Source organism: Scyliorhinus canicula, chromosome 18 (assembly GCF_902713615.1).
Source record: "Scyliorhinus canicula chromosome 18, sScyCan1.1, whole genome shotgun sequence".
NCBI classification, from domain to species: Eukaryota; Metazoa; Chordata; class Chondrichthyes; order Carcharhiniformes; family Scyliorhinidae; genus Scyliorhinus; species Scyliorhinus canicula.
The window spans coordinates 112,367,430-112,390,536 of record NC_052163.1 but is presented as its reverse complement, the minus strand read 5'-3'; the positions used below and the strand labels follow the sequence as shown (position 1 = coordinate 112,390,536).

The 23,107-nt window shown below is 46.7% G+C and overlaps 1 protein-coding gene across 5 annotated transcripts in view; it reads left to right on the top strand.

Moving 5' to 3' along the window:
* The first annotated feature begins 2,413 nt into the window (after positions 1-2,413).
* The window catches only part of LOC119953389 (F-BAR domain only protein 2-like), a 90,468-nt gene continuing 69,774 nt past the window's right edge, over positions 2,414-23,107 (top strand). For 2 of the 5 annotated variants that reach the window (XM_038777609.1, XM_038777608.1), the window contains exons 1-2: positions 2,454-2,484; positions 4,144-4,242. In XM_038777609.1, coding sequence (XP_038633537.1) covers positions 2,458-2,484; positions 4,144-4,242 — 126 coding nt within the window. In that variant the 5' untranslated portion in view covers positions 2,454-2,457. Of the gene's footprint in view, positions 2,485-2,567; positions 2,681-4,143; positions 4,243-23,107 lie in introns of those variants that run through there. The other 3 variants (XM_038777610.1, XM_038777612.1, XM_038777611.1) reach the window with 3 other exon arrangements.

Below are 23,107 nucleotides of genomic sequence, written 5' to 3'. Positions count from 1 at the left end.
GACCCGATGGGCCAAATGGTCTTATGACAGAAGTCAGATTGATAACACAATTGTACCAGGCTGAATATAGAAAGTTCTGTGGGGAAGTCAATAAAGAAATAAAAGAAGGAAAGAGAGCATGAGAAGAGGCTGGCAGCTAACATAAAAAGGAATCCAAAAGTCTCCTCTAGGCAGATACATAGTAATAGATGGTAAAAGGGACCAAAAAGGGTTTACGCTTCGATGCTGAGGACATGACTGGGTTACTAAATGAGTACTTTGCATTTGTCTTTACCAAGGGAGAAGATGCGACAAATTTTGTGGTGAAACAGGAGGTAGTTGAGACACTGAATGGGGTAAAAATTGATTAAGTGAATGTATTAGTGATGGGACCATCAATTCACCAGACACGTGTTTCCGATGTGAATCTAGGCTTTAATCGACTTACTTCAGAGCCAGCCTGTTACCTGTCGATGAACTCGTAGTGACCCAGGCTGACTCTGGACACGGATACTTATACAGCTGCACTAGGGGGAGGAGTCGTGGGCGGAACCAAGGGTGGAGCCCAGTACAAGTTCCTAAGTGCTCCCGGCGCTACTCCCCCTAGTGGTAGGATGGCGCTACTGCGCTTACAATAACAGTGTGAATTAGTATATATACATTCATATATTACATTCACCACAATTAGAAAGGGTGATTGTACTCAAAATTCATAAGTCACCAGTAGCAGATGGGAAGCATCCAAGGAGACTCACAAAAGTAAGGTTGGAAATTTCAGAGGCACTGCCATAACCCTCTAGTCCTGCTTGATACAGAGGGCACATTGTGCTTAACAAATTTGGTTGAGATTTTGATGCGGAAACAAGAGGGTCGATGAGGTTACTCTGGCTGCTGTAATGTGCACAGACTTCCAAACATGATCAAAGTGCCACCATAACATGGTTGACAGTGAAGTTGAAGCCCATGGAACCAAATAGGCAGCTGCAGTGTGGATACAAAGTTGGCAGAGTGAGAGGAAATGGAGAATTATGATGAACGATAGTTTTTCAGACTGTAAGAAGGTATGTAGTGGGGTTACCCCAGTAGTCAGCAGTAGGACAACTGCCCTTCTTGGTCTATATTAATGACGTTGGCTTGGATGTACGGGCACAATTTCAAAATTGCTGATGACCTAAAACCCATCCACTGTGCAGGCTGTACCGTTGGCACAGTGATTAGCACTGCTGACCCACAGTTCCAGGGATCCGGGTTCACTTCCAGCCTTGGGTGACGGTGTGGAGTTTGCAAGTTCTTCCCATGCCTGTGTGGGTTTCCTCCAGGAGCTGCAGTTTCCTCCCACAGTCCAAGGATGTGCAGGTTAGGTGGATTGGTCATGATCAATGCATGGGTTTACGGGGATAGGGTGGGGGGGATTGGAACTAGTTGGAGTGCTCTTTTCAGAGGCCAGACTCGATGGGCTGAATGGCCTCCTGCACTGTATGCATTCTATGAACCTGAAAGTATTGTGAACTGTGAGGATGATGGTGATAGACTTCAAACGGACATAGATTGGCTGGTGGAATGGACAGACACGAGACAGATAAAGTTTAGGGAGGAGAATGAAGTGATACATTTTTGTAGGAAGATGGAAGAAAGGCATTAAAGTGCAGTTTTGACATAGCATTTTAGGAAAATCCTCTGAGGATTTGTTCGTTCCGAAGAGTCATACAGACTTGAAACATTAACTCTGTTTCCCTCTTCACAGATGCTGCCTGAACTGCTGGGGGGGGGGGGGGGGGGGGGGGGGGGGGTGGTTTCAGCACATTTAAGCCTCCTTCCATTCTCCTTTATCTTATCCTAACAACATATTCTTCTCTTTCTCGCTTAATGCTTATCTCCCCCACCCACCTACCCACGTATCTGTACCATTCACTTCAACCACAGTCTGTGGTCGTCAGTTTCACATTCCCGCCACTCTGGGTAAGGAATTCCCCATTTGATTTCTCGGCGGCTATTTTAATTAGCGATCTCCAAAGGTACAAATACCTCCTCTGTACCTGCTTTCTGAAAACCTTGCATAGTTTTTTTAAAACTCCAGTAACTCGTCCCTTCGCTTCCTCAGTACCACTTACACTCTCAAAACCATACGTATCGTCATTTACTGTACTTTCCCGTCTCTGTTGCAAATGTGTCAACTTCAGTAAACAAAATTGCTCTACTTAAAATAAGCGTAAAGAAGGCAGAGGGGTTGGTCATTATAGTCGTTCTGTGGACCAATGGACATCTACTATGTGGAGATTGACCATTTATCAGGCGATGTGCTATGAGCGACATTAGGAGTAGCCAATAGCCAAGGTGGAAGCTCTTCTCATTGAGAGTGGTGGGCGGGCAGATGTTTGATTGACGGGTGAGGCAGCCTATGGGGAGATAGGGGCGGGTCTCGATGTGTGTCAGATTCAGGAGCTGTGTCAGATTCAGCAGCTGCTCGTGGGGTTCACGATGCAACATTTTGGGACCAATTTCTGGGTAAGTAGGGGGGCGGGGAGCGGGGAAGCCCTGCTGCGGGAGGGAGGGGTGAGTTAATGGGCATGTAACGGAGAGTCCTGGCTGGGTCTGCAGCCACCCTGTGCCTGGGCAGTGTGTAATAGCGAAACCTGCAGTAGGTGAGCAAGCAGCAGGAACCGTCTGCACCCACGGAGACACACTGTAACCCGCTTTGATGGTAAACTCGACACCGCGTGTTTGGAATAAAGGGATGGGTTTTCGCTTATTTCAAAGTTGTAAATAATGTAGGTTAATATTTCTTGATGCTGAGCTTGTGTGTGTGTGTGTCTCCTGTCTGCCTGTGTGATGCTGGGTAATTGGAGCTGTATTGAGTAATATCTGCAACAGAGACGGTCGCCAATAGTGAAGCATTTTTAAAAATTCAGAATTAAATATTTGGCAATGGAAATTGCATCTTTTCCTCCATTATACGGAGAAGGGGCAGTCTTTTTGGTGACTAGCTGTTGGAGGAGGGGATAGCACCCTTGGGTGCGTGACTGTTTGGCGTTTGAAGCGGGGGTTGGTGGATACAGTTACATTCTATCACACGCACACACACCAGGATAATGGGTCGGCTTAAATTGCTGACAATAAATAGTTGTGTGGTTTTCATTTGACCTTACTTGATTGTTGGTTTATTATCCCTCCAGTTAAGGGGTGATCTAATTGAAGTGTTTATGATGTAAATAAAGATAAACTATCTCCTCTTGTGGGGGTAAGCCCAGAACAAGGGGTCAGAAACTTAAAATTAGAGCCAATTTTTATGGGGTGATGTCAGGAAGCACTTCGCTCATACACACACACACAGAGCATCTGTTTTTATGTTGGGGAAGGGGATTAAGAGTTACAGGGGGAGTTGAAATGCAAACCAATCCTGATCAAGTTGAATGATGGAATAAGGTGAAAGTCCTGAATGGCCACTTCCCTTTCCCATGTTTAGAGTGGCAGGTAGGTTTATTGCATAGAAACTGACATTTTCATGTCTTCTGGACTTTTTTTGTCCAATGCAAAGTTCTAACACTGGGCAGTTATCTGTTGAAGCAGCCTGTTTGGGAACATAACCGATTAATCACTATGAGAACCAGCCTCCCATTTTCCTCCCAGGAACCTGTGGTTGCCTACCTTGGCTTGTACATTTGAGCTGCAGAACTGTGCCATGTTACACTTTGTATTTTGGATCATGTTAATTGGCACTTGCCCAATTCTGAGCTGAGACATCTCTGCCTTTGCCCCCTACACCAACCACCCCACTGCCTGATCCCACAACACCCCTTCAGCCTTACCCAACTCCTCCATTGCATAGAAAGCTGACACCCCTGTACAGTTCAGAGGAACTTCAAAGATGCGTTGTTTGGATAAGATGCTAAACTGAAGCTTCATCAGCCCTCTCGGGTGGTAGTAAAGGTTCTGACAGGTGACTATTTTGAGAGATGACCATGGGATTTCTCCCCAGTGGCCAGGCTAGTATTCATCCTTCGATCAACATCACAGAAAGCAGGTGATCTGGCTATTGTCACATTGCTGTGTGTGGGAGCTAGCTGTGTGCAAATTGGCTGCTGCTGATGTTGGGACATTCAGGGGTCACGAAAGGCACCATATCAATGCAAGTCTTTCATTTTTATTTTCTTGATGTTTCTATAGAGAGGAGAACTGAAATCAGTGACCGCACCCCCTCCCACCCCACCCCCATCGCAACGAGTAACGATTGGTATCAGTGCCAAGAGGGTGAAATCAGCCAAGGTTTGTGTACTCAGTAACCCTGTTACAAACTCCATGCATGACTACAGCATTCTGCTCAGCTGTGTTGCCCTCTGTAGTAGGATAGCCTGGGCTCATTGCCTCAAAATTCATATTGCACCTTTTTTAGATGTAGAGAAATATCCCCAAGTACTTGACAGAAGTGTCAATGGGCAAAAATATAAAGAAAGTGATATAATAAGGGGGTAAGACATTGGGGGGGGGGGGGGGGGGGAGTGAGGGCAAAGGATTTGGATTGGGGTTTATTGTCACGTATACCGAGGCACAGTGAAAAATATTGTCCAGAAAGACCGTTCCATACATGAAAAACATAGGATGTAAGATAGATACATAGACATCGGGTGAAACAGATGGAATGTAGTGCTACTCAGTAGAGAAGATGTGTGGAGAGATCAGTTCAATCCATAAGGAGTCCATTCTGGAGTCTGGGAACAGCGGGGAAGAAGCTATTTTTGTACCTGTTAGTGCGTGTTCTTAGACTTTTGTGTCTGCTGCCCGATGGAAGAGGTTGAAAGAGAGAATAACCCAGGTGGGAAAGTTCTTTGATTATGCTGCCCGCTTTTCCAAGACAGCGGAAGGTGTAGATTGAGTCAATGGATGGGAGGCAGGTTCACGTGATGGACTGGGCTGTGTTCACGACTCTCTGTAATTTCTTACGGTCTTAGGCCGAGCATTTGCCATACCAGGCTGTGATGCAGCCAGATAGGATGCTTTCTATGGTGCATCTGTAAGAATCAATGTGGGCATGCCGAATATAAACCTGTTCTTTGTTTTAAATAAATTAAGTGGGATCCTGAGCTTTAGGCATGAGATGTGAAGCATAAGAAGCATCAGGTTATTCTGAACTTTAGAAAGCATGGGCCAGGTCTCATCCAGAAATTTGTGGTCAATTCTGGGCAAAGATGTCAGGATCTTGGAGAGGTGCAGGAAAGATTTACTAGACTGGTACCAGGTGTGAGGAAATTTGGTTAATAGTGAGAGACTGGAGAATCTGGGTTCGCTTCCGGAGAGCAGAGGAGGTTAAGGGGAGATTTAATTGAGGTGTTCAAATTCGTGAGTGGTTTTGATCGAGTAAATAAAGAGAAACTCTTCAGTGACCAGAGGACACGGATTTTAATTGTTTGGCAAAACAGCCAGAGGCGGCGATAATGAGAGTATTTTGACGCAGGGAGTTGTGGTCTGGTACGCAGTCCCTGATAGGGCAGCAGAAACCAGTCAATCATTTTTTTTCTAAAGCAAATTGTATAAATCCTTAAAAAGGGACATTGAGGGCAGCACGGTGGCACAGTGGTTAGCATTGCTGCCTACGGCGCTGAGGACCCGGGTTCGAATCCCGGCCCTGGGTCACTGTCTGTGTGGGGTTTGCACATTCTCCCCGTGTCTGAGTGGGTTTCACCCCCACAACCCAAAAGATGTGCAGCGTAGGTGGATTGGCCATGCTAAATTGCCCCTTAATTGGAAAAAATAATTGGGTACTCTAAATTTATTTTTTAAAAAGGGACATTGGCATAGCGATGGGAGAGTGGGATTAATTGCATAGCTTTTTCAATGAGCTAGCACAGGTACGATGGGCCAAATTCTGTGCTGCGTGATTCTATGAGCAATGGAACCTGAACAAAGAAAGAGATCACGGACGAGGTGACCAAAAGCACAGTCTCTCAGAAGTGATGAGGTGAGAATTACTGCTTTTGACATCAAGACCACATTTGACCAAGTATGGTATCAAGGAGCCCAAGCAAATCTGGAGTCAATGAGAATCAGGGGGGAAACCCTCTCTGGTTGGAATCATACCTGGCACAAAGGACGATGGTTGTGTGAGGTCAATCATCTCAGCTCCAGGACATCACTGCAGGAGTTCCTCAGGGTAATGTCCTCGGCCCAACCATCTTCAGCTGCTTCATCATCAAGGCCAGAAGTGGGGATGTTTACTGATGGCTGCACGATGATCAGCTCCATTTGCGACGACTCAGATACTGAAGGGGTCCATGTCCAAATGCAGCAAGAGCTGGTCAATATCCAGACTTGGGCTGACGAGTGGCAAGTAACATTGTCGCCACATAAATGCCAGGCATGACCATCTCCAACAAAGAGAGGATCGAACTGTTGCCCCTTGACATTCAGTGGGATTACCACCACCAAATTCCCCACTATCAACAACCTGGGGTGTACTCTGGACCAGCCATATCATTACTGTGGCTACATGAGCAGATCAGAGGCTGGACTAACTCACTTGACTCCCCAAACCCTGTCCACAATCTGCAAGGCACAAGTCAGGAGTGTGGTGGGATACTCTCCACTTGCCTGGACGGGTGCAACTCCAACAACATGCAAGAAGCTCTACACTATCCAGGATAAAACAGCCCTGCCTGATTAGCACCCCCATCCACAAACATTCACTCTCTTCACCACTGGCGCACAGTTGCACAAGTGTGTACCACCTACAAGATGCACTGCAGCAATTCACCAAGGTTCCTTCAAACTCACGGCCACTACCATCAAGAAGGACAAGAGCAGCAGATGCATAGGAACACCAGCACCTGGGAAGTTCCCCTCCCAAGATACTCACCATCCTGACTTGGAAATATCTCACCGTTCCTTCTCTGTCACTGGATAAAAATCAGAAACTGCTTCTCTAATAGTACAGTGGCTGTACCTACACCACATGAGCTGCAGTGGTTCAAGAAGGCGGCTCACTATCATCTTCTCAAGGGCAATTAGGGATGGGCAATAAATGCTGGCCTCGCCAGTGAAGACCACATTCCTTGAATGAGAAAAGCGTAAGGGGCCTTCCTGTATGTTCCCTTATTTCCCCTTTCTTTTATTTTTGCTGTGCCATTTTGATCTACGGGTGGACCTGTCTCTTTAATGCAAGCAGCCTGTATCTTTATTTCAAGCCCAAGAATCCAGAAGTTACAGGGGAGAACATTCTGCTGGTCTGGGCTGGGAGTTGCAGACTTGTCAGAGTCGCAAGGTTTCAGTGTTGATTCCGGCAGCACTCTGCTGCCTCTCTCCAGAAAGGCTGATGTGAACCGAGTATCTCTCTCTCCAGAACACTTGCTGTGAGCGTTATCTCTGGGTGCTGTATTTCTGAAACTACAAAGGCACAAATAGAAACCGTGAACTGAATGCAATTTGAAGAGAAGTGTAGTGCCTTCCCAAATGACCGAGAACCTGAACAAATCTACAAAGAAGACCATTCCAGGATACAAACAGCGACTTTGTGTGCGTGTGCGCGCGTGCGTGTGTGTTGCCTTCTTATAAATAAACGGTAATTGTGTTTACATTTACAAACCTGGTGACTGGAATTATTGGGCAACCAAGAGCAACAGGCCTACGTGGATGTAGACACATTATTGGTTAATTCACTTGTGCTTGGACTTGTGGGGCTGGAATTGACTGCACGCTATCCCAGGGTGTGGTAAGAAAAGTAAAGTAGAGGCGGGGAGACTTCCAATTTCCAGAACTCGACATGTAAGTGCCATGCTTGTTGTCTCCCATGGAGTATAATGAGGTTAAATACTTTTGTTTAAAGACTGAGGGTGGATATTGACAACTTGGTTGTGGGACGGACCGAATTGGCCACATGAAGTCGAATGAGTTGTCTCCGGGTTGCATTTTTGTTCCACAATCTAAATGCAGGTTACAAGCGGTAAAAGCTTGGACCAGGTGGGTCTATCGGTTGAAAGATGAGAAGGGGTGTTGTGTTGGTGGAGGGGTGATGGGATGTCATTAGCTGGGTCATATTCAGTGAGGTGGCCCACTACGTGATGACTTAGCAGTTATCCAATGGCCATTCAGTGCAAGTCCAACAATCTGTTTTTGTGCACTATATCCCCAGTCAGTGACTGGATACCATTGTAGCACAAGATAGTGATCAAGAGCAGGAAAAAAATGACCTGAACTTCTATAGCACCTACCGGAACTCCTGCAGCACCTTTCGCGACCGTAAGATATTCCGACACCAAATGAGGTGCTTTTTGAATCACTGTTGTAATGTGGGTAACCTGGCAGTTAATTTGTGCAGAGCAAGATTCCGCAAACAGCGATGTGATATGGCTCGACACTGTATTAGTGACATTGGGCGAGATTCTCTGGCCACCCCCCTGGCGTGTTTCTCAGCGGTGGGAGGCAGCTCGTGATTGGCCAGCGACGGATGTGTACCATCAGTGGGATTGGAAGATCCCGCCGGCGCGAGCAGCCGAAGATCTTGCGCGATGTCTCAGGACAGTGGGGAGAACTGCTCTGCTCTTCCTCGAAGAGTGGTGTTGACGCACCCCAGAGGGAGCCCAAAAATGAAATAAATAAATGAAACTCGGGCATTTTTGAGCAGCCCTGGAAGATGTGCAGTCAATGACACTAGGGATTGAAGGTTTAAATCAGGAGGGCAGTTTGCAGTAACTTGATTTGTGTTCCTTCCATATTTGGAAGGTTCAGGGATGATTTGATGACCCACCCCGGCCGACCTTGGTGACACATGTCACGCTCACTTACCCTTTAATGTGAAAGGGGAGCCTGTTTGGTCCTCACGATTCCACTCCAATCTGGTTCACAGGAGGAGTGGGCAATGCCCATATCGGGTGCAGAGTTCAACCCGTTCCTTTGTGCCGTCTTCACCTTTGTGAGAATGGAAAATCCAACCCCGCGCAAGTAGGTTGTCGTGAAGGGCAATAGCAACAAAATGCTTGTTTTACTCGACACTGGATACTCCTGGGAGATGCTATCGCAGAATTCTGACTGCTTCATGGACTATTGGCTTGTTTTTAATGTGGCGTCACAGGTACAGCCGTGCAGTCTCTGTATTTGGAGTCAGCTGTAAGTTAATAACTCACTCTGGGGTCTCAACCTCAACCTCAAAGCAAACTTCTCATCCACCACTTCTGTTTCAAAATCTGAAACTTCTCCCCTCATTTGCCAGTATTTCCTGCATATAGTACACATGGACTTTGCATCCTTATTTGCATTGGACAATTGACAAAACCATAACTCAAGAAATTATCTTTATACTGCTTTGTTGCCTAGTAGGTTTCTTCTTTGTAAGCTGTTAACCAGAGACCCTGGAGCTCTGTACATAGCTAACACTGGCACTGCTCTCTCCTGCCGTGGATTTGCCTGAACAGCTCTCTCCAGCAGGTTCAGATGTTAGATTCTGACCAGTAGGTACACTGCCTATTTGTGTCTCTAGCTTTCTCTTCCTTGTAACAAAATTACCCACCTTCACAGTCCTCTTGTCTTGCTTGCTAGCAGCTAGAAAATTGAAGAAGCTCTCCTTCGTGCTTTGGTGTCATAAGGCACTTGACGTCAAGTGTAGGTGTAGGGTGCGAGACCTGCTGCCGCTTATGGTCAGAAGACTGCACACCGCCTCATTTCATTCCCATTTAAAAGCTGTTAGCGGCCACCATTCTCAATTTTAAATGCCGGTAGCGGCCATTGGGTGCTTCTCCACTGCAATTGGGACCACCAGAGGGGATGTCACTACCGATCGCTCCACGGCACACCCACAGGGCCACGGCACACCCACAGGTCATGACTCGTACTTGAAAACGCTGGGGCTAAATGTCAGGGGATAAACTGGGAATGGTCTCCCGATTTGATGCTGCCGCCTCCTCCCATGCCACAGACTAGTGACCTCAAAAGACATGTTTTTTGCAAGGCTCCTGTCACTACAGGGATCATTTGAATGTTAAAGTCTGTTCCTTAACTCTGGGCATGAAACACAACAGCCATGTAATTAACAGGGTGGAAATTACAACGCTGGAAAATAATTAGTCTGATCTGGAGTATTTAAGGAACTGTGAATGATTGCAGCTTCAACTCCCCGCCGACTTGCCCTTATTTCCTTAAATATTCCTCAATATATTCAGCAGGGTCCTATTCCCCTGTGAGCATTATGTTACCCGCTTCTGGAAAAGGAAAACTGGTCTTTTAAATCAAGACTTTTTGTTGTCTGATCGCTTTCCTCTCGCTCTCTTATCTGATATTTTAATTTTATTTCTTTGCCAATTTTCTGCCATTTGCTCCCCTCTTCCCACAAGTTCCCAAATGTAATTATTCACATGTGACAATAGAAACATAGGAAAGAATTTCATCTCTCTAGCGCCGTACACCACCTTGGAACGTCCCAAAGAGATTTACAGCCAATGAAATACTTTCCTAAAATGTAGTCGACTGTTGTGATGTAGGAAGCATGGCAGCCAATTTGTGCACAGCAAGATTCCACAGGTGTGTAAGTCGATCTATCCCCAGGCTCCTGTATGATTGATAGATGATCTGTTTTTTTTAAATTGATGTTTGAGGGATTAAGTTTGACCCAGGGCAAACTCCCCAGCTCCCCTTTAAATAGTGGCCATGAGATCATTTACATCCACATGAGGTTTTCACATCTTGTCCAAAACACGGTGCCTCGAGCAGTGCAGCACTTCCTCGGTGTTGAACGAGGAATGTTGGCTGAGACTTTGTGCTCAAAGTGACACTGTACACATGACTTTCTGGCTCTCGGGCAAGCATGTGCCTCATTAAGCCAGGTGAGTTTGGGATACAAAGGGGTGAGAGGAGAATTGAAGAAGCAAGTCAAATTTGAACAAGGGGTGTAGGGAGGATTTGAATGAATGTTTGCTGGAACAAACAGCAGAACTTCAGAAAGTCTTTTTATCCTCTCAAACAGGGATCTCACAGTAGGGTTTCGAAAAGAAGAATTTACATTTAGACAGCACCCTTCATGATCATGAGATTTGCAAGGAAATTACAGAGAAGTGCAAGAATTATAAAATAGTCATAATGAGGGTTTTAATTATCAGTATAGACTGGGCTAGGAGTAATGTAAAGGGAAGAGAGGGGCAACAATTCGTAGAGTGTGTTCGAGAGAATTTTCTACAGAGGATATGTTTCCCGTCCAACAAGAGAGGAGGCACTGCTGGAACTGGGTTTTTTTCAGGAATGAGGTGGGTCAAGTGTCCGTGGGAGAACATTGCATCATAAGGTTTAAGCTGGCTATGAGAAATCCAGAGGAGGAATAATGACCTGGGAGAAAGTCAACTTCAGAGTGGGATGTGAATGCATCTGACCCAGATACATTGGAATGAATGATTATCAGGCAAAACTGTATTGGAATAATGAACTGTCTTCAAAGAAGGGGAGAATTGGAGAATTGCAGATGTTACGCCCTTGTTCAAAGAAAAGAGTGTAAAGATAAACTCAGCAACTAACTATGGACAGTTTAGCCTCGGTGATGGTGAAGCTTCTAGAAATGTTAATTACGCACACAATTAATAGCTATTTGTGCAAATGTGGTTTAATTTTTAAAAAATAAATTTAGAGTACCCAATTATTTTTTCCAATTAAGGGGCAATTCAGAGTGGCCAATCTACCTATCCTGCACATCTTTGGGTTGTGGGGGTGAAACCCACGCAGACACAGGGAGAATGTGCAAACTCCGCACGGACAGTGACCCAGGGCCGGGATTCAAACCTGGGTCCTCAGTGCCGTAGGCAGCAATGCTAACCACTGTGCCACCGTGCTGCCCTAAATTTTTTCATGACCTAGCAGAGAGGGGATAATGCTGTTGACGTGGTGCACATGAGACTTCCAAAATACAGTTGATAAACTGCCGAGCAACAGACTTGTCGGCAAAGTCTGAGCTCGCGGGAAAAAAAAGAACAAGGCAACATGGGTACAGAATTGGCTGAGTGACAGGAAATAGACAGCAGTGGTGAATGGTTATTTTTCAGCCTGAAGGAAGGGGTTGCTGTTATGACCTGTGCTCTTCCTGATGTATATTAATGACCTAGACCTTGTTGTACGGGGCACAACTTCAAAATTTTGCAGATGATACAAAACTTGAAATATTGTGTACTGTGGGGAGGATAGGGCTGAACTTCCAACAGGGCATAAAATGGGTGGACAAGTGGCAGATGAGATTGAATGTAGAGGGACAATATAAAATAAGGGCTGCAGGAGCAGAGGGACCTGTGTGTACATGTGCACAAATCATTGAGGATACCAATGCAGGTTGAGAGGGAGATTAATAAAGAATACAGTATCCTACACTTTATTAATAGATTACAAGAACAAGGTTATGTTAAACCTGTATAAACACTGATTTGGACTCAACTGGAGAATTGCATCCAGTTCCAAGCACCACATTCTAAGAAGGATACGAAGGCAGAGGGGCAGGAAATATTTACAAGAATGGTTCAGGGGTAAGGAACTTTAATTACATTGAAAATTTGGAACTGTGTTCTTAACCTCCTTTTCTCTAAGGAGGAAGTTTGATTGAGGTACTCCAAATCACATGGGATCTGGACAGAGTGGAGAAGGAGAAACTGTTCCCATTGACAGAAGGACCAAGAATCGGGGGAACTGATTTAAGGTCATCGATGAAAGACGTGATGGTGGCAGGGGAGAAGTGTCTTTACATGGGGTTAGATACAGAGTATTTAGTTAGGATCTGTCCGAAAGTGTGATGGGGATAGGGTGAGGCTTTCAAAAGGGAATTGGATCGTTGGCTAAAAAGGAAAAAAATCGCAGGGCTATGGGGAGCAGGCAAGAGTGGTACTCGGTGAATAATTCCTGCTGAGACCAGCACAGACACGATGGGTTGAATAGCCTCCTCTGTGCTGTGACACCTATGATTCTACGTTCCAAGTGTTTCACAGCCATTGTGTAGTCGCAGGCAGAGTTTAGTCAAGTGATTTCAAATAAAAACATAACTTCCGTTAATCTAACAATTCAATAAAATCAAATCAAAAGAAAAGATAGTCTTAGTGTGACAAAAACCCTCGAGCAGCAGTTGTAAACACTGATTATTTGTTGCAAGATCAGTCCATTGATAACTTCACCACTCTACAATATCCCAGCAAACATTTGGAATCCTGTTTGCTAATTGCAAAGCTGACCCTTTTGTGTTCCATTTGAGGCAAGAGCTTTCGATAACAGTGGTCTGATTTTTAAAAAAAGAACTGAGATTTGCTCCAAAATTGTCCTGGGAGCGTTTGATGGAGACAGTGTAGAGGGAGCTTTACTCTGTATCTAACCCCGTGCTGTACATGTCCTGGGAGTATTTAATGGAGACAGTGTAGAGGGAGCTTTACTCTGTATCTAACCCTGTGCTGTACCTGTCCTGGGAGTGTTTGATGGGGACAGTGTAGAGGGAGTTTACTCTGTATCTAACCCCGTGCTGTACATGTCCTGGGAGTGTTTAATGGAGACAGTGTAGAGGGAGCTTTACTCTGTATCTAACCCTGGGCTGTACCTGTCCTGGGAGTGTTTAATGGAGACAGTGTAAAGGGAGTTTACTCTGTATCTAACCCCGTGCTGTACCTGTCCTGGGAGTGTTTGATGGGGACAGTGTAGAGGGAGCTTTACTCTGTATCTAACCCCGTGCTGTACATGTCCTGGGAGTGTTTAATGGAGACAGTGTAGAGGGAGCTTTACTCTGTATCTAACCCTGTGCTATACCTGCCCTGGAGTGTTTGATGGAGACAGTGTAGAGGGAGCTTTACTCTGTATCTAACCCCGTGCTGTACCCGTCCTGGGAGTGTTTGATGGGGACAGTGTAGAAGCAACCTTACCCTCTAACTATGGGAGTGCTTCCACATCCTAAAAAAAATTATTAATCTTCTACAAAAGTAAAAACAAAACTTTTGAATTTAGCTGATAATTATTGAAAACGAGGGATTTCTCAGCTGTTATGTAATGTTGAAGTGAGTGTGGGCAGGGTGGGGCAGGGGCGTGTGCAGATTTGAGGCACTTGTGAGATGGTTGATGGGAGTTTCTGATCTGCCAAAACCAGCAATATAGGCATCTGCTGTCAGGTGGTTGATTTGGGAGGAGACAGCAGCACAGCAGAAAAGCAGTTTCTGGACTAGCTGCTATTACACAGGGCCTAATAATCACTCCTTTTCCACCACATGGCCGAATAATCACTCCCTTTCCACTTGTGTTTTTTTTTTAAATTCCAATAAGAGGGAATTTAGCGTGGCCAATCCACCTACCTGCCATATCTTTTGGGCGTGGGAGTGAGACCCACGCAGATACCAATTCCCTCGAAGCATTTTTAATTATCCTTGTGTTTGATTTTTATATATTCACCAATAAAAAGAGACTTTTATTAGTTGATGAGAGCTACTCCTGACTCTGCCTCCGTGCCTGGACCTGAGCAAACTATTTGAATGCTCGAGGTTTTTAAAAAATAAGCTGAAACTTTTGAGTTGGACTTTTTTTTTCAAACACACAGTTTACAGATCTTCAAACATCAAAGCTAAAACTCTAGCTGCTCCTGGTAACTCCGATTAAAATTGGAAAGGAAGGCGGTATGGTGGCACAGTGGTTAGCACTGCTGCCTCGTGGCGTCGAGGACCCGGGTTCCATCCTGGCTCCGGGTCACTGTCCCTGTGGAGTTTGCACATTCTCCCCATGTCTGCGTGGGTCTCACCCCCAAAATGATGTGCAGGCCAGGTGGATTGGCCACACTAAATCGCCCTTAATTGAAAAAATTAAAGTGGAAAGGAGTGGGTGTTCCTCCCTGTGTAATAGGAGCTCGTCCAACTACTGTAGTTTTCTGCTGTGCTGCTGTCTCCTCCCAAATCTCCCACCTTGCAGCAGATGCCTTCTACTGTTTTTGTGATACTTCAGCCCCAAACTGCTCCATTTCCCCCCCACCCCGACCTCTCTCTCCTCCTGGTGTCACCAACAATCTGTACTGGCCCACCCACGTCGACACTAAGACCAAGAATGCACAACAGCACCTATGCTTTCTCAGGGAACTAAAGAAATTCGGCATGTCCACATTGACTCTTACCAATTTTTGCAGATGCACCATAGAAAGCTTCCTATCAGGCTGCACCACAGCCTGGTATGTATGGTAACTGCTCGGCCCAAGACAGTGAGAAACTACAGAGAGTCGTGAGCACAGCCCAGTACATCATACAAACCCGCCTCCCATCCATTGCCTCTGTCTACACCTCCCACTGCCTGGGGAAAGCGGGCAGCATAATCAAAGACCCCTCTCAGCTGGCTTACTCGCTCTTCCATCGGGCAGGAGGTACAAAAGTCTGAGAACACGCACAAAGTGACTTAAAAACAGCTTCTTCCCCACTGTTACCAGAATGACCCTCTTAAGGACTGAACTGATCTGTCTGGACTGTAGGCATAATACTTTTCACTGTACAATGGTACACGTGACAATACATCCAAATCCAATTCTTTCAGACACGTTTCACATTGTGAAATGTGCTATAAAAATGCAAGTTGTTGTTGATGTCTTTGGAATACTGAATCAGACCTGTGAGCGAGGTAAAGTGAAGCAAGGCCCTCCTATTTGCTAAATACTCCATAGCTGCAACTTGCATTTATCTAGCACTCAACATGGCAAACAACCCGATGTGCTTCAGAGAATGAGGTTAAGGAGAGAGAGAAGAGCAAGGGACTGGACAGTCATGAGCAATGTGAGAGTCCATTTAAAGTAAATATTGTGCGACATGAGAATGGCGGAGGAGCAAGCCCATCAAACATAGAAGAGGAGGCGGCCATTCAGCCCCTTGAGCCTGTTGCATCACTCAGTTTGCTCATGACCTATCTCTAGCTCAACTCCACTTGCCCACCTTTACTCCTTGCCCAAGAGGAATCCTGCTGTCCTTACCCAAACATACTGTGTATTCAAGAGCCAAAGGGTTCCCCAGGAAAGGGTACCCTGTCATACTTTAAATAGCTGGAACTTTAATAGACGCCTCCCCATCCAGGGGCCTAAATCAGTTCTGCCGGCCTGTGGAGATGGAGGTTGTATCTTTCCGACAAGAATCACCTGCGGAGGGGGTGGCACAGTGGTTAGCACTGCTGCCTCATAGCGCTGAAGTCCTGGGTTCGATCCCGGCCCTGGATCACTGTCTGTGTGGAGTTTGCACATTCTCCCTCTGCCTGTGTGGCTCTCACCCCCACAACCCAAAGCTGTGCAGGGTTGGTGGATTGGCCACACTAAATTGCCCCTGATTTGGAAAAAAATAATTGGGTACTCTTAAATGTATTTTTTTTAAAAGAATCACTTGCGGAGAGCAGGAGGGGTGTTATGGTGGGTGTAACCTGTACCCGAGGTGCATACTGTGGGCTCCAGCTAGCTACTCTAGCATGTTGGTTATAATGGGCAGAATTGGGCACATCTGTTTCCCACATTGGGGGGAATAGAAGACTTGCATTTATATAGCATCACAGAACATGCCAAAGTGCTCGCGCACCAAATGTCGTGTAGGGAGCACGGCAGCCAATTTGTGCACAGCAGGATCTCGCAAGCAATGACAGTGATAATGAGCAGATAATCTGTTTCGGTGAAGCTGCTTGAGGAATAAATATTGACCCAGGGGACCAGGCGGAACCCCACCGCTATTCTTCGAAAGAGTGACATGAAATCATCTTCATCCAACTGAGGAGGCAGATTTGGCCTCACTTTTTTTTTAAATTTAGATATCTTTTCCAATTAAGGAGCAGTTTAGCGTGGCCAGCCCACCTACCCTGCACATCTTTGGGTTGTGGGGGTGAAACCCTACGCAAGCACGGGGAGAATGTGCAAACTCCACACGGCCAGTGACCCAGAGCCGGGATCGAACCTGGGACCTTGGCGCCGTGAGGCTGCAGGGCTAACCCACTGCGCTACCGTGCTGCCCAGATTTGGCCTCACTTTAGCATCTCACCTAAGATAGCATCTCTGACAGCGCAGCACTCCACTCAGCCTGGATCTTTGCTCAAGTCCTGTGGTGGGACTGGTGCCCACAACATCAGTCTCCGAGGCAGTGCTGCTATCAACTGGGCGATGGCCGGTCTACCCTCGATACCTTGGCTGAAATGAGGTTGGGTCCTTCCAGCGATGGGTCTTTGCAAACTATTTATCCAGGCTCGTGCAAAAGGAGTTGAATCAATCCAGTCCCATAAGAGATCCAGAGGTCTTGGAGATAATTTGTTGTTTCTGGAGGGAGTTGTGTTTCATGTCCAAGTATTGGAACATTCTGCCCTGTTTAAAATCCCCCTACTGGGAATCCCAGAGGTTAAAATAATGACGTGTAGGTTGGTCTAAGAAATGGAAGCATTGGGAAGATTAGGAAAGAGAGACAGACATAGAGAGAGAGAGAGAGAGAGATGCACAGAGCTGAGAAGGACAAGAGGATAAACAGCCACTTGTTCTGCACCTGCTGTTTTTGGATTGGTTACAACTCCCACTGCTTCTACTTTGCAAATCTGACCCATGCTCATTCATTCCTGCAAAGCAGTCCCTTCTGACATCATCAAATATTGTCCTTTTTATTGAAGGAATTAACATAATAGTTAACCCCTTCCTCCTGGGTTAATAAATAGCCACTCTGTGCAAATGGATCCTTTGAGCAAGTTGCTGTTTCCTGGAACTGTGATTCTATTTTCCCAATCAGTGTCTAGATGCAAAGAAGTCACACTAACCTGTTCCTGCACTCGGCCAGAGATTGGCTAAGTTCTGATAATAACAGTCTTTATTGTCACAAGTGGGCTTACATTAACACTGCAATGAAGTTACTGTGAAAATCCCCTCGTCGCCACATTCCAGCGCCTGTCCGGGTACACGGAGGGAGAATTCAGAATGTCCAATTCACCTGACAAGCATGTCTTTCGGGACTTTTATTGTCACAAGTAGGCTTCCATTAACACTGCAATGAAGTTACGGTGAAAAGCCCCTAGTTGCCACATTCCGGCGCCTGTTCAGGGAGGGGCAAGTCAGAATTCTCAGCTGGTACGGGAATTGAACCTGCGCTACTGGCCTTCTGCATCACAAACCAGCTGTCTAGCCCACTGAGCTAAACCAGCGGAGGAAACCCACACAGTTACCCAAGCTGGGAATCGAACCTGGGACCCTCGAACTGTGAAGCAACAGTGCTAACCACTGTGCTGCCCCATGGATTTTTTGGGTTTTGTTTTGTTTTCATTTTCAGCCCTACGGATATTTAAAATCTTCCCCTGCGCCTCCCATCTACTGACCAACTGCTGGATACCGACTTGTCTCTGGTTATGGGGTGGGGGCAAGAATGAGCTCCATAGCGATCTTCCTCCTGGGCAGCTCTGCTGCCTCATCCACTGCTCAAACCCAGCGTTTGGGCAAAATACTGACGACAGTTCAGTTTTTTGTTTTCATTCAAATCTGTGCTTCCTACGCAGAGAAATGCAAAGTGGTGCATTTTGGCAGGAAGAATGAGGGGAGACGGTATAAATTAAAGGGTTCAATTCTGAAGCGGGTTTAGGGGAAGAGCAAACCGGAGATATATGTGCACAAATCATTGAAGGAGGCGGGGCAGGTTGAGGAAAGGGTTAATACGCTGTGCAGCCTCCTGGGTTTTATTAGTCGTGGCTTAGGGTCCAAAAGGCAAACAAGCTATAATCAACCTTTTATAAAACACTGGTTTTAGCCTCAACTGGAGTATTGGGTCCAGTTCTGGGCACCACACTTGAGGAAAGATGTGAGGACATTAGGGAGGGTGTAGAAAAGATTAATGAGAACGGTTCCCGGGATGAGGAACTTCAGTTACGTGGATCAATTGGAGAAGCTGGAGCTGTTTTCCTCCGAGAAGAGAAGGTTACCTAAGAGGACATTTTTTTTGAGGAGAAACTGTTCCCATGGGGGAAGGGCCAAGAATCACAGGCCTCCCACAACCGAACCAGAGACAACAGGAGGAAAAGGCTCTTTAGACGGCGAGTGGTTCAGGTCTGGAATGTTCCACCTGAGAGTGTAGTGGAAGCAGATTCAATTGTGGCTTTCAGAAGGGAATTGGATCATTTTCTGAAGAGAGAACGTTTTCGGGTCATGGGGGGGGGGGGGGGGGGGAAAGATTGGGGGGGGGGGAGGGGGAAAAAGATGGGGGGGGGGGAAGGTGGGGGGGGGGGTTGGGGGGAGGGGGAAAAAGATGGGGGGGAAGGGTGGGTGTGGATTGGGGGAGGAAAAGTGGGGTCGGGATTGGGAGAAAATTGGGTGGGGAGGGGAATGGTGGGGAAAAAGGCAGGGAGGACGGATGGGGAGGGGTGAGGGGTGGAGAGGACGGATGGCTGTGGGAATGGTAGAGTGGTGGGGAGGGGGTAAGCAGAATTAGCTGAGTTCTTGCGTAGAAGTGGCACCGGTAAGATGGGCTGAGTGGCCTTGGGAGCTGGAGCTATTCTGTTTCTAGTGGGATTCGGTGCTCCCCAGGAAAGGAGAGAGCAGGTTTGGAGAATAAGGCAAGTGTCAGCTTAAAGCCACAATCGAGTTTGTTGAGTGCACAGGGAGATGTTGGGGAAGGGCTCCTTTTATAATGCTGTTTTCTGCTTGCAAACTCGGAGTTTGGAGGGGTTTGCTTCACTCTCCTATGATGAAGTTCTCCCGGTGAGAGCTGCTTCATGTTTCACTGGCTCTCCTTGCATCCACTGGATAATACCAGTCGCTAGGCAACTAGGCTGCTTGGCAACCAGGCCTGGTAGAATAGCTGTGTTGTGTCGGAGGTTGCCAGTTTCCCCCCACCCCTCGTCCCACTGTCACTGCAGCCACTGTTCATGGGGCACAATGGAGGGCCTGTCAGGAGCTGCAGCGCACCCGCCACACACCAAACGCCCTCCTTAAAGAAAGCGGATTCCCTTTTTAGAATTTGGTTCCTTCAGGGTAGTGTCGAAGCCATGAGCTGTTGTCGGAATTTTCCCGATTCCAGTCTTTGTCCTCCTTGCTCCAGGTGTGTCGGAGATGCTTTCTTCAGATCAGATGTTAGACCGAGGCCCTGCCTGTCCATTCATCGCTTCAAGTGGACATTAAGGGGTCGTCCATTTAGGACTGAGATGAGGAGATATTTCTTCACTCAAAGGGCTGCGGACCTTTGGAATTCTCTACCGCAGAGAGCTGTGGCTGCTCCAACGTTGAATATTATCAAGACAGAGGTTGATTAGATTTTTTGGATACTAAGATATGGGGATTGTGCGGGATGGTAGAATTAAGTAGAAAATCGGCCATGATCTTGAATGGCGGAGCAGGCTTGAAGGGCCAAATGGCCACCGTTGCCTTTTTGATGATGTCTTGATAACTGATTGGAATAAGAGCAAAGGTATTCTCCCATTGTCCTGACCAACATTTCAGCATTTGGAAACACCAACAACGATGGCAGTCTGGTGGGGTTTTGCTGTTTGGTTGACAAGTTTTACTGTGCAACAATAAGTGTAATAATGTGTTGAAGAAAAGCTGGTGCTTCTATACTTCCCTTCCCAACCTCAGAATATCCCGAAGCACATTATAATGAAGGATCTTTTGAAGTGTAGTTACTGTTGAAATGTAAGAAACTCGCTAATGTGTACACAGCAAGATCCCACTAACAGCAATGTGAAAAATGACCAGGCCACCATAATTTTTGTTGACGTTGGTTGAGATGAATTTTCACTCGGACGTGCTCTTTGGAATAGTGGCCTTCGGATTGTTTACCCCTACCTGAAGGGATAAATCAGGCCCTGGGTTAACATCTCATCCAAACAGTGGACCCTTCAACTGTGCCGCACTCCCTCAGCACCACACCAGGAGCATCAGCGCAGATTTTTATTTTCAAGTCCAAAGATGTGCAGATTAGGTGGATTGGCTATGCTAAATTGCCCCTTGGTGTCCAAGGGTGCGTAGGTAAGATGGAGGAGTGGGGCTGGGTAGGGTGCTCTTTCAAAGGGTCAGTGCAGACACGATGGGCCAAACGGCCTCCTAAACTGTAGTTATCTATGGTTCTAATTTTCTGGCTCGGTCTCGAGGCTGCTACTCACTGCGACACAGCTGACACCATTAATGATTCTGAGGTGGAAAACTCTGTGTAAGATCTTCCATTTCTTCTCAGGTGGGTGTGAGTCCTACCCCCATCCCTTTACACAGTGGTCAGATAGAGTGAGGCTACCAGAGCATGTACACCCCTCGCCTCCGATTGAATTGGATGGTGGGAAGAACTACAGGGGGAAGATTATCCAAGCGGCATCTTTAAAGGAGCAGGAAGTTTCACCAGCACAAATGTTTGGAAAAGTCCAAGGGGCAGAATGCTGGAGTCATTCAAGACATGCATGTGTAATGTAGCGAAAAGGTTGGGGTACTGGAGGAAGGAGCTTTGATGGGAGGATTGGAACATTGGATGGATGGATGACAGAAGCAGCTATTTTGTCCTCTTCCTTTGCCACTGTGAGCTTGTGGTTAATGGAAAATGAGTTGGGACTCCCCTGGCAACAGGAGAGGTGCCGGAGGACTGGAGGAAATGTGTACCATTATTCCAGAGCGGGGGGAAGGATAGACCAGGAAACTACAGGTCAGTCAGTCTAACCTCAGTGATGGGGAAACTATTGGAAACAGGTCTGAGAGAGGAATTAATCTGCATTGGGGGGACGGGAATTAATCGAACAGTGGGCATGGTTTTGTTAAGGGGAGGTTATGTCTGACCGACTTTATTGAAATTTTCAAATAGGTGACCAGGTGTAGGGTGGCGCAGTGGTTAGCACTGCTATCTACAGTGCTGAGGACCTGGGATCGATCCCGGCCCCGGGTCACTCTGTGTGGAATTTGTTCATTTTCCCCATGTCTGCGTGGGTTTCGCCCCACAACACAACACAAAACCAGCAGGGTAGCATGGTGGTTAGCATAAATGCTTCACAGCTCCAGGGTCCCATGTTCGATTCCCGGCTGGGTCACTGTCTGTGTGGAGTCTGCACGTCCTCCCCCTGTGTGCGTGGGTTTCCTCCGGATGCTCCGGTTTCCTCCCACAGTCCAAAGATGTGCGGGTTAGGTGGATTGGCCATGCTAAATTGCCCGTAGTGTCCTAATAAAAAAGTAAGGTTAAGGGGGGGTTGTTGGGTTACGGGTATAGGGTGGATACGTGGGTTTGAGTAGGGTGATCATGGCTCGGCACAACATCGAGGGCCGAAGGGCCATTTTCTGTGCTGTACTGTTCTATGTTCTATATGTGCAGGGTAGGTGGATTGGCCATGCTAAATTGCCCCTTCATTGGATAAATTAATTGGATACTCTTTTTAAAAAAAAAAAAAAGTGACCAGGTGTGTGGATGAAAGAAATTAATTTGACGTAGTCTATTTGGACTTCAGCAAGGCTTTTGATAAGGTCCCACATGGGAGACTGACAGCGAAGGTAAGAGGCCGTGGGATCCAAGGAAATTTGGCAAATTGGATCCAGAATTAACTGAGTGGCAGGAAGTAGAGGGTGACGGCTGAGAGCTGTTTTTCGGACTGGAAGCCAGTGTTTGGCAGAGCCCCGCAGGGATCAGTGTTGGGGCCCTTGCTGTTTGTGGTCTATATAAATGATTTGGGCATTGATGCACCATCAATTGGACTCAAGTCGTAGTGACGTTCCAAACAACAGGCTTTAATATGCTAGATGTGAGCCCGGCAGTGGTCGTACAGAGAGAGGCCGACTGCCAGCCAACACGAATTCTTATACCCCGCCTTGTAGGCGGAGCTACCAACCTCTCAGCCAATTGGCGGGGAGTCACGACCAGCCACAACCAATTGGCAGAGAGGCACATGACTTGCCTGGGCCAATGGGCAGCGAGGCTGCTGTACCAATGGCAGCCTGGTTCTCCGGTAATATGATCTCTCTAGCCATACTACCACAGGCATGAATGTAGGAGCATTGATCAGTAAATTGGCGGATGATACGAAAATTGGTGGGTGGTAAATCGTGAGGAGGATAGCCTTAGATTACAGAAGGATATACACAAGCTGGTCAGATGGGCTGATCGGTGGCAGATGAAATTCAATCCAGATAAGTATGAGGTGATGTATTTGGGCAGGACAAACCAGGCAAGGCAAACGGTGTCCATGTACACCGGTCCTTTTAAAGGCGGGATAGCAACCCATG